This window comes from Boleophthalmus pectinirostris, unplaced genomic scaffold (assembly GCF_026225935.1).
Source record: "Boleophthalmus pectinirostris isolate CB_2022bp ecotype Guang Dong unplaced genomic scaffold, ASM2622593v1 HiC_scaffold_18, whole genome shotgun sequence".
NCBI lineage: Eukaryota > Metazoa > Chordata > Actinopteri > Gobiiformes > Gobiidae > Boleophthalmus > Boleophthalmus pectinirostris.
This window is the reverse complement of record NW_026571133.1, coordinates 24,577,817-24,589,183: the sequence shown is the minus strand read 5'-3', so window position 1 is coordinate 24,589,183 and position 11,367 is coordinate 24,577,817. Positions and strand designations below refer to the sequence as shown.

Genomic DNA, 11,367 nt, shown 5'->3' with positions numbered 1-11,367 from the left:
CTACATAATAGTTTAACTTTGTGTTTCAGCCTATTTTTCCTAAAATGTCTGACTAACATCACTCTCAGTTCAAACTAAACCCAGCAATAATCCTAGAAGCATTTACACATTAAAAAAAAGACACTTTCAGAAATGGACTTACTTCCAACATACATGTTAGAATGAGAAATAACAAGTGTCCTCTATTGATCAGAAATGGCCAAATACAACGTTCAATATTACATTTATTACTCGCACTGCATGTACTTTATAATACATCAAATATCAACATAAGAATATATGGCTCTAATTTCAAGGTACATGGTCATCCAAAATGATTACTCAAAATACCCTGTTTGTACACACAACTGAAAGTGCACAAATAAACTGTTATTCAAGTTATCGACACAACACAACAGAGCTTTAGTAAAAATGTTAATAATATACATTCAAAAACCTTGGTCTCCATTTAAAAGCCCCCCAATTTCCCCCTCAGAGCTTACAGTAGCAGCAACTCAGTGCAACACAGAAGGACATGCACACGGTCTAAAATATTATATAAAGATATTTGGCACATAACATTACAAAGTTCAATCACACAGAATACTAAGCTCAATTGTTACACAGAAGTTCTATTTTTTTGAAAAAACAGCAACTTGCTGTTCGTTAACATAAACCCTGTATTACAATAAACAAAACAAAACAAAAAAATCATCACATTTCCAAATTGCAAAAGTTCTTAGCTTGGAAATATTTTGTTTCTGATGGTAGTTATATTAATGCACAAATGCAGCACATTTTCTGTTTATGCACAATAATGTTGAGAAAAAAAACAAACTGGTCATCAAAACTGTTATAATACTAATAACATATTGCACTCATTCCGCATTTACACAAACTTGCTTTGTAAAAGTGTTGTGCTGGCCTGTTCCAACCATCTTGACAAACAAAACACTGGTATATAGATATAGATTAATAAGGTATTTAGTAATACTATGCTTATTATAACATTTTGTGTATATTAACATTGATATATAGATTGTTTGGACATTATTATATGAGAGATACATTATTATAGGTTTCTATAAATATAGGCTGGCAAACTGTATAACAGTTACCCAGCCAGATATAACACAATAACTATTCTATAATTATGTATTTTTATTCAAAGAAATAGATGTAAATGCTTTCACACCTGGCTCACAAGGTAAACCAATGTGAAACTCTAGTGAATTGTGAATTGAAGCCTCCCATGCACAGAGAGAGTTCAATACAGGTCGAGACTGGTTTTCAAACAGGCCAGTAAGAACTGTACATCAGCATGCAGGCTGCAGAACAACAGCGATCTCTGGTGGGCAAATAGAGAAATGGCAGGAATTTAAAAAATATATATATATTGTAACAAGATATAAAAAGCAAAATTCTATCCATTTGATTATTTTGGTGTGAAAACACTTAGAGCAGTAGTTAAGCAAAAACACTTTATAGTTTCACATATGTCTGTGATTTAAAACACCAACAATGGCCTTTCCTTAACATTAATAACTTACAATCTAAAGTATTTAAAAACTATGTAACCATTTCAACCTCAACAAACATACTTCATGTATAATTTAATTGACACATATTATACCTTCACACAAGTTTTCTCTTGTGACTGAGACACTTCATGTTTAAGCTTTTACAGTATGGACTGAAAATAAAGATGAAACTATTCCTTCACTTTGTGGAATCTGTAGTAATCTCAGTCTGGTGGGGCACACATATGTGTTTGAGATGTGAGCTAGTGAGCATATCCCAGGAAAACGTAAGCTATGCATGTTTGTCAGAGACAAAAACACATGAAGCTTGAATGCCTCAGGCTTGGCTGGCAAGCTGCCCTGACTCCTTGGTAACTCCACTGTTATCTTCCACAGATGTACCAAACCACCAATCAGAACCACCAACCCCTAAATGGAAACAAATACTCAACACTAACTTTACATGTAAAAGCCTGGGTTGAAAGATATGCAGGCAATGTCCACCATCACAGATGGCTAATTCACAAGTCAACCATAAAGGAACCTTCATAAAGATGACTCAACGCAAAAAAAAATATTTCATTCATAAAGTACAAGCATCATGCATTTTCTGCAAAAATGCCAATTCTTCTTAAAACATAACTCCACGTTTGTGTATGCAAATTCCAACAAGGGAACTAAAAAATACATGACATATACACAATTTGAAAATAAAGCTAATTTTTAAAGCCACACTCTACAACAAGTTGGCATTAGTATAAACTACAATCCAGAACAATATCTACTCAAACTGCACACGTTCCTTTACACTGATTTACAGCTATACTCCTCATTGCCACAGAACTTGCTTTTGTGCCAAAAAATGTGACATGTTACACCTAATGGATGCACCATCAATGCCAAAAGACAAGACAAACTTTGCACTAGAGACTGACCAACTGACCTTTTGTCATGGCTGATGCTGATACAGATTTTATAGAATCTAGTGCAGCTGATGGTGATAAGAGACATCTCTACTTTACACCAGAGATGTACAGCAATGACAGTCATTTTAAAATGTCTCTATGTAAAACCATCAGAATGGAACAAGTTGCAACACACACTAGCAAGTATGTTTGTAACCTTAATACTGGTTTATGATTGAACCAAAATAAAGCATTACTGGTTAGAGAGCTGCTCAAGTGCAGGCGGCACAATGAAGCTTCACCTAGAGGCCTGTTAGGTCTACGATTGCCTTGATGAAGATAGTGTCGTCACGAATATACGAGTTCTTGGCATCAAGTTTGGAGAGAGGACAGAAGAGTGGACATCCACTGGCAATGTTCATTTCACTCACGGGCCTCTGGAAGGAAGAAGAAGTGACATCAGGCCGAAAAGCATCTATAATGTGCTCTCTGTTGCTCTGATCCAGCAGCATCAGTGTCACCTGGCGGTCCAATAAAAACAAAGATGTAAGTTGATTCTTGTACAATGCAAACCACATGTTACAATTTTGTACCTTCTGATTGAAAGGCCATTTGAGCAGAGCATCGCTCAGTCCCCTCATCACAACAAAGAACAGGGACAAGTGGCTGCCACGTCCTGTTCCATCTCCATTCAGATAAATCCGCAGACACATCTTATAGCCATACTTACTTGTGTAAAAAGCTTGGAAAAAGTTAAAAAACAAGTTAAACTGCATGCATTATGTTATACATTTGTACAAATTTTACAACTTCTAAATGTTAGGATTACCTGGTGAGAACATGGCGGGGGCTCGTCCAGCAATTGCATCTTGTCTCTTTTTTGCAAAATCAGAAATTCTCCAGATAAACACACCATCAAACGTAGTGGCAGACATCTCTCGTAATCTGCCCTCCATCTCAGCCACAGTCAGATCCTTGAGTCCCACAGTTCGCTCTAGCTGTCGCACCTGTATTGATTAGAGTAAAATGTATTTTATATTATTTTGAACTGTGCATTTTAGATCAGCTTAAAATGTACCTTATTACTGAGAGCTTCAATTTTATCTTGGTCTAATTTATGTTGTCGATTGCTAGCTTCCAGTGTAGTTGCAAATCTCTCAACCTCTCGGTTCAGAACGCAGACCACATTTTCAAAAGTACCAGACTTGACTTCCAGTTCAGTGCATCTCCGTCCCAGTTCGGCCACTTTGGTCTTCTCATTGTGGAGCTGGAGCTCCAGGGCTGCCCCGACTGAGCTGGGCAAGGGGGTAAAGGATGTGGACACAGATAGTGTAGGAGCCAGAGTTGGGGGAGGGGGTAGAGGGGCAGAGGCAGCTGGTCCAGAGGGGCCAGAGGTGGACAATGAGGAGGAGGCAGTCGCTCCCTGCACGGGAGGAACAGTGGTGATACTAAGTTGGGACACTCTGGCCTCAAGCTCCTTCAGGGACTGCTGGAGCTCCACCAATTTGTGCCCAGCTACCTCCAGACCCTGAGGCTGTAAGCCCTCCATGCTGACTTTCATACCCATGATGTAGTGAAGAAGGAGATTGAGATGCTCATAGGCATAGGCACGCTCATGGTCATGGATCTTTTCTTTCTCTACCTGAAGAACAACAAAGACATTTGTTAAAGCATTCTGGTCATCACAATTATTGAGAAAAGCAACTTCACAACTTACAGACATATCACATCCCACCACATGAAATCGACAGGGAGTTCGGAATTTGCTGCAAAACTTAATATGGTCCACATACTAGAAAAAACAAGAGCTCTCATTACTTTGAAAACGATCAGGGATAAAAAGAAGTTCTTAACTGTAGAAATAAATTACATATACCTTTTCTCTAGGTATTTTCTTTTTGGCACAGCCTTCACAGATCATTGGATACTTGGGACAGATCTCATCATGGGCCTATGATAATAAGAAGTGTGTTTCAGTAATGTCAGAGTGAAAGCTACTCTAGTGAATATTAGTGGCCTGGAGTAGAAAGCCCTCAAGAAAATTCAAATAAATAATTTCTAACCTTGATATTTTTAAAGTGAAATGGTTCCTTGCAGTACTTGCAGTTGAGTGTCCTCTCTGGGCATTCACGTTCATTATGCCGCTCTTGTTCATTGAAGCGTATTCGTTCTTTACATGAGGGGCAGGGGATGACCATGTACTCACACTTTCCTTCATGGGTCAGCTGGAAAAAGATTTCAGATCATCTATTGTCAATACAAGCACACTGAACAGGAGCAAATCAGTTGAATCAAGTTGTTACTTCATATTCTTTGATACTGCCTTTCCAAGTACAGTTGTCATTGACACAAACTGCGGATAGGCTTTCAACTTCTCTCCGAACAGCATTGTCTGGAAAAGCCTAAAAAACAGAAGATGGCATAAAGTATACAGTATTAATGACCATATACATTTGCAATTTTAAATTCACGACACAAACAGCATCAAGGTGGTCATAAGTCATTTTGTATGTGGTTTATTTTATTCACATACATGATACTCACACATCCTTGTTTCAGAATTGATGTAGACTCTTCAAATATATCTTCTTTGATACATGCATTGCATTTCTGTGGCCCATTGCTATAAACATAATAATAGATCAGTTTATTCAGGGTAGTTGAAAAATTACAGTGGGAAATGTTTCGCTCCCCCACCTGACTGTCCTGCTGAAGCAATAGGAACAGAAGCGGTGTCCACACTGGGCCTGAACAGGTCGTCTGAGGATGTTGTGGCAGCAGTTGCACAGATGCTTGTCCTCCAGTTTGTTGCCCAGTATTTTTTTGGGGAACCCAGGTTTATTGCTCTCCATGGAAGAGGGAGGGGACGGTTCTTGTGTGGCCATCCTGTCTGTTTACGAGGGACACTTAGACAACAGGCATTTCTGCTTCTACATTCAACAAACTTCTGCAGAAGCGTTACACATGGTTTAAACACTGTGGGTCCATTTGTATGACATATGTATAATGTTATGTTATTTCTTTAGAAAACAATTATAACAGACCCAAGACATTCAAGTTATTCGTGTAAACATGCTCGCTTGGAAGCAATGCAGTCCTGTCTCTAGCAACAGTGCAATCTCTGCTCTTAGCATCTTGGTAAATGCAGCTCAGAGCATCCTAGGCCACAGTTGAATAGGCCCATACCCCTTGTTTACACTTGCATGGCACATTCATGCCTCCTTATAGTTGATTTGGCACCAACAGCTAATCGCAAACCGCCTCTCCCTCTGTCCAGACAGCGCACAGTGCGCCTGGCCACTGAGAGAAACGCTGACAAATGACACGCTCATTGTCTGTGCGCTGCCTGCTTCTCTTCGCCGCTGTTGCTAAGCTATCCGTGCCCAGCAGTCACAAGTGATAACCAGCTCTCCGCCACGCCCCTTTCCATACAGAGCCCTGATGCATGAAAATACTAAGGTACAGGACACAAACAGGTATGAAAATGCTATTGCAATTGGCGGAGTTTGCACTTACCTGCGTTTAGTCTAAACTGTCATCATATGCACAGGCTGTACAACCACTTTCCCACCCGAAGTGACGTTCGCGCAAGGTGCAGGTATTAACTCTGGTTTTGCAGCAGATGTGATGTATTTTCTTCAGCATTAGCCACATAATAGAGGTGTGATTTCACAAAGCGTCGACTGTTACTGTCAAATATCGCCATTGCACTTTCAGATTGGCTCTTACGTCATGCAATGGGTTCAGCACTGGTTGAGAGGCAGACAAGGTGTGGAGCCGAGCCTGCTATTGGTCGAAAATTCAAGAGTGGGCGGAGCTTTGTGGCAAAACAAAACAAGCCTCTGTGGAAAATATAAAAATAGCTTTATCATTTCATTTTCTTAATCTTAAGATTTATGTTATGTATTTGCATATGACTGTATATAATAGGCTGAGCATTTAGAGATTTAATTTTTGAAAAAAGCTTCAATGCTTGAACAATTAGAAATGGAAGGTGCTTTAGCTTTGTTGATGATGTGGTCTGCATGTCTTTGAGATGCTTACTAGCCTTTTTGGACAAAATCTATTAGTAGAACCAATGAATTAATTACAACTTGCTTATGTTGTGACACAAACAAAATGAAGATACAAGATGCAACAGAGATGTCATCCATTTTTTACTGAAAGTGTCATTGCCTTGCTTTCACCATGGTCACTTTATAGCTCCACAAGCACATAATTCAAAATACTGGGAAAGGAAATCTGGTTTTAAACAATGCTAATGCATTAATGCATAAAAGACTAAACTACTTGCACCAATAATAAAAAAAAGTCAAAACACAAATGTCAGGATATAAATATAATTTATTCATTATCGGTTGTTGTAAAAAAAAACAAAAAACTGTATATTGACCTTTTAAGCATTAGAAACAGATTTTCAACTGTACATTATAAAATGTTCACATATGTTAGAATATCAATGTTAAAACAATCGCACAACAAACCTCTTTTGGAGACCAGCAAGTTTTTAGGGAATGACGGGAAATCCTTATCTTGCACATTTACAACTGACTGTAGTTTAAAAGGCTGTCATCCTAATTATGTCTAAAAAGACAATAAAAATCTTAAACAGTAGTCTGCAGTCTACACAGTGAAGTGTCATGTTTCATCAAGCAGCTTCTGGAGGTTTCTTTGAATCTTTGGAAAAAAAAAAAAAACATGAGACAACACCTGCACAGGTACATACCAATATCAACCCTCACTGACCACTAACGCAATAAAAGTAAAGTTAACAATAAATAAATTAGATTAATACAATAACAACTAAGGATCATATATATATATATATATATATATATATATATATATATATATATATATATATATATATATATATATATATATATATATATATATATATATATATATATATAGTCATTAACAAGTCATTAACAATGTGGAAGCTGCCTGCCCTTCATCAATTCACCACACCCACCAGTAATTTGAAAATCATTTCTTTATGCAAAATACCACCTGCGACACAAGGAAAGAAATAAAGACATACACACACACACACACACACACACACACACACACAGAAGGATAGATATATATATACAATCAGAAATACAAACCTTTTCTAACTTGAACAAATTTGTAGAAAGCTCCCCATATATTTCAGCACTCATGTCATCCTGTGGTTTGTGGCTTAAGAAGAATTATTCTTAAAATTATTCCATGAAACAAAATAAAACATGTGATTATTACAATTGGTACAATGAACTTACGGAATACGCTCTCCCACTGACAACAAGGAATTCAAGCGATGCTCAAGAGCCACAATCTTAAATGCCATGTAACAGGATGAGAGGACAAGGACACTTACTCTGTTAAGAAACATGAGACCATTGTAATCAGTCTTTACACAAAGAGCTTACAGGAACATTACATTACAGGAATATATGTTCAGATTCAAACTGTACAGAATCAAAACGTACTCACAAAAATAAATACATGAAAAGAATGGCATTTAATGGCACATGCTGAGAGAATTTCGAGTTATGGGGCATGGGCCGTCCTGTCTTGGGAGAACCTACAATGATTAAGCAGAACAATGTACAAAAAGTAATTTAATATTTGAAGGACTGGAGAGTGGAAGAAAATATTACTACATAGTTTAAACACTATTACACTATGTAACTTCCAGTGGAGGATCTGTCACCTGCTTTTCTCCATGGAAATCATGCTTGTCTAGAATGTTCCAGAGTATGACATTGAACTTAACTATAATACTTTTAAAATGTTATTGCTTAAAAATGCATTAAAAGCATACAGTGTGAAGGCTTGCATCCCCACAGATCTGATGTCTAACTTGGCCAGGTGGAGTCACCAGCTTTCCATGAAGGTGGACCAGTTTAATGCTATACTCCGGTAGAGCATTTCAGGCAAAGCCAGAACATCTCCCTGGAGAAAAACAGGTGGCAATCCCTCCACCAGAGAAGTTTCATAGTGCAGCTTTACATAAATCTTAAAAATAAACCAATAAAAATTGCTACACATTTTTGGTTTAGTCTAACCACCAATTTTTTAAAACAACAATAATAACTAGGGTATATAGGTAGAATTTTGTTTCATGTTGAATAACTGCAAAAACATTAGCTATAAAGGTATTGTCACACTTACTGTTTTTTAATGTAGCTCCATGTTTTTGGCTTTGAGATTGAAGGTGAATATCTGCATGAACTGAGACGTCACCACTCTTCACTGCACTTAAGAAAGAGTCTTGAAGAACAGGAAATTCTGAAAAGCCATTTAATTGGAGAAAGAAAATAAATTAATGAACAAGAACTATGTGGAAGTTTCTAGTTTGATCATTTATTTCACTTTTTTGCAATGACAATAGGGCAGGCTCAGGTTTCAATTCATGTGGCCGAGAGCCAGCCATCAACAATAGTGACTATTCCAGCACCTGTGAAACGTGATATTGACATTCACAATAGTAGCATGGCTCTAATCTGTACAATAGGATTAAAAACACACCAGTCATTTTATCAGAGTCCGGAGTCTGTGATCCAGAGCTGCTACTCTCCATCATTTCCTGACGCCGCTGCTGCACAACTCCATCCAAGTCTGATAAGTCTCCCGAAAAATCCTGCAACACAAACACAGGGATGCACACAATAATAAATATACTTTGATCGTACAAGAGAATGTTTTGTAAGAAAACATCTAAAGAATAGGATAAACCCCAGACTAACCAGAGGAAGAGGTGAGGGGCAGGAAATAACTGGGCTGCAACACACCTTGTCCACCTGCAGAGTTGAACAAAAGTGGAACACAAACCATGTTAAAACAAATAATACAGAATAAACAAATGTAACTTATAGGACAAATACAGTGTTGGCATTCACCTCCAGATGGTTGCATATGGACTTCAGGAGTTTAAATGTTGTGTTACGTGACAAGAAAGACACAAAGACATGCTGTAAAGACAAAGTCAATATTGGTGACTGTGGCACGTGAAAGCTAACCTGCTGTGATTTGTCCCTGTGACCTGTTACCTGTTCATGTGCAGTTTCTATCACAAGGGCATTGGGCACTAGTAGAGCGGTCTTTGTTTTCTTGAGAAATGTGACAGATAAAACAGGGATAGCAATCTAGTGATGGATTTAAATATATAGTGAATTAACTCCATACAATAATGTAATAAAGCACTTTGAAATGGAAACAAATAGATATTTCTAACCTTAGTATCTCTGCCAAAAACTTTGGAGTGAAAACAGATCCAGTTGTCAGAGACAAACATTTTTCCTTGGTATAAAATATCTCTTTGAAGAGCACATGTATAACCTATGACCAAAACACAACAGACATGGGCAAAAACATTTTCCTCTATGCATTTTAATAAATAACACTTACTTTGCCTGAGTGGTTCATCTTTGCTTACTTCTTTAAATAACTTATGGTACTGTGCATTTGTCTTTGAAAGCTGCAGGAAAAAATTTGTTTAATTTTGATTTTTTTTTGTGTGATATATCTGTGATATATCTGAGGTCACTTGGTATATTTACCTGGCTGGGTTGAGATTTTTTTCTGTCAAACTTTATTTCATCGTCCACTGCACTGAGCATGGGCAAATGTGGCTCCACTGGTTTCGATCTAAAAGGAAAAGGTAGTAAGCTACTAAGTTACTTAGTAGTAACATTGTAACACATGGAGGTAAGATGAGGAGAGGAGACAAAGAGATTTTTATGTGCACAGCAAAATAGACAGAAGACAGTAAAATGTGTTATAATAAACCATTTCAGAAGCCAGACTAAATGAAAAACATATAGCCATTATGAAGCACTGAACACTGCTTGCACAGCAACAAGCATATGTAAACACAGAATATGCAGGTACTGCATACTGGGCAAAATGGTGCATAATATTCATCAGGTAAACCTACTTATTATTATCATTATTATTATTTATTTTAATTTTTTTTTTATCTACTTTTTACATTTACATTGATTTTATGTGTGGGGGAAAAAAGAAATAGGGCGTGTATACTGTGACTTACTTGCTGACTAAATTGCAAAAAAAATAATAAAAATAAAATAAAATAAATAAATAAATCTGGTAAACAACAAAAAACAGCTCATTTATACATGTAGAAAAATAACATAAAGACAAAAAAGGAATAAAGCATAATAATCTACCTCATCACAGGATTTTTTTTCTTGCTGTCTGAAGATACTGGACCTATGTCCAACAGGATCTGGAGGTTTGTTTCACATTGCCCTCTCCTCCGCGGTCTCCTCTCACCGCCATTCTCCACCTCGCACCTGCAGACAGTAGGTCATGAAGGTTGTAAAGGAAAAAAAAACAACTAAACACCAGTCCCAGAGTTAGTATCTTTACTACGTAAATCATAAATTGTTTGCCATGTAGCCTACTCTGTGCATCCATCTTACGCCAGGAGACCATCTCTGTGGCTATAACAAACCAAAGTCTATTCTGTTTTAACAGCATAGCGGTGCTCCTTTCCGATGGAAGACCTACGTGGGCCGCCGGTTCCCTCGGGAGTCTTTGAAAGGAAGTTGCTCCGGGCAAGATAACGGGGTCACGGGTCGGTCCGGTTGGTCGGCCATTAGTACTTTGCTTCACATTTTATACGTGTTGCAGTGCCCATTTGCGTGTCTCTTTTGTTATTACCCCACATAAAATGGAGAAGTTTAAGGAAAACCAACTACGGAAAAAGTTGGCCAGGTCGCTCGATGACCGAAGAAACAGAGGAGGAGCCGGGAAAGGGGAGGGAGGAGAAGTGGAAAAACTGTGGAGAGGAGGAGACACAGCGGGAGTTGGCTAGAGGTAGGTAATTTAGGCCTGTAATAATGTAGCCTAATGTAGACCATAATGTTGAAAGACTCTAACTTTGTACAGGCAATGTCATGATGTAGTCCGTGTTGGTGTGATGGGATTTAAAATAATGGCACGTTTGT

General features: G+C 37.8%; 2 protein-coding genes across 2 annotated transcripts; both read right to left on the bottom strand.

The window, feature by feature from the left end:
* Nucleotides 1-242: 242 nt before the first annotated feature.
* On the bottom strand, nucleotides 243-6,119 carry LOC110157567 (TNF receptor-associated factor 2-like). Its single transcript, XM_055153615.1, has 11 exons — nucleotides 5,921-6,119; nucleotides 5,102-5,294; nucleotides 4,949-5,027; nucleotides 4,708-4,806; nucleotides 4,468-4,629; nucleotides 4,281-4,355; nucleotides 4,122-4,196; nucleotides 3,483-4,046; nucleotides 3,234-3,411; nucleotides 2,998-3,146; nucleotides 243-2,925 (listed from the first exon to the last, which is right to left on the bottom strand). Exons 2-11 carry the CDS (start codon nucleotides 5,287-5,289, stop codon nucleotides 2,707-2,709), a joined length of 1,788 nt encoding a protein of 595 aa, XP_055009590.1. The 5' UTR covers nucleotides 5,290-5,294; nucleotides 5,921-6,119; the 3' UTR covers nucleotides 243-2,706.
* A 643-nt stretch (nucleotides 6,120-6,762) lies between these two features.
* LOC110157531 (GRAM domain-containing protein 2B-like) lies at nucleotides 6,763-11,143 on the bottom strand. The gene is made up of 14 exons (XM_020921877.2): nucleotides 10,928-11,143; nucleotides 10,585-10,710; nucleotides 9,955-10,042; nucleotides 9,803-9,872; nucleotides 9,630-9,733; nucleotides 9,445-9,540; nucleotides 9,295-9,366; nucleotides 9,142-9,195; nucleotides 8,924-9,035; nucleotides 8,567-8,683; nucleotides 7,886-7,976; nucleotides 7,672-7,770; nucleotides 7,519-7,591; nucleotides 6,763-7,081 (listed from the first exon to the last, which is right to left on the bottom strand). The coding sequence occupies exons 1-14, from the start codon at nucleotides 11,014-11,016 to the stop codon at nucleotides 7,043-7,045; spliced, it is 1,230 nt and encodes a 409-aa protein (XP_020777536.1). The 5' UTR covers nucleotides 11,017-11,143; the 3' UTR covers nucleotides 6,763-7,042.
* Between the last annotated feature and the right edge of the window lie 224 nt (nucleotides 11,144-11,367).

Bases quoted from the DNA above. Each gene is read 5' to 3' on its own strand.
- LOC110157531 (XM_020921877.2), bottom strand. From the start codon at position 11,016: ATGGCCGACCAACCGGACCGACCCGTGACCCCGTTATCTTGCCCGGAG. The intron at 9,367-9,444 runs GTAACAGGTCAC...TTGTCTTTACAG, and splicing joins TAGAAACTGCACATGAACAG to CATGTCTTTGTGTCTTTCTT. The intron at 7,771-7,885 runs GTGAGTACGTTT...GTTTCTTAACAG, and splicing joins CTTTTCATGTATTTATTTTT to AGTAAGTGTCCTTGTCCTCT.
- LOC110157567 (XM_055153615.1), bottom strand. From the start codon at position 5,289: ATGGCCACACAAGAACCGTCCCCTCCCTCTTCCATGGAGAGCAATAAA. The intron at 4,356-4,467 runs GTTAGAAATTAT...TTATTATCATAG, and splicing joins TTCACTTTAAAAATATCAAG to GCCCATGATGAGATCTGTCC. The intron at 4,047-4,121 runs GTAAGTTGTGAA...GTTGTTCTTCAG, and splicing joins TGGTGGGATGTGATATGTCT to GTAGAGAAAGAAAAGATCCA.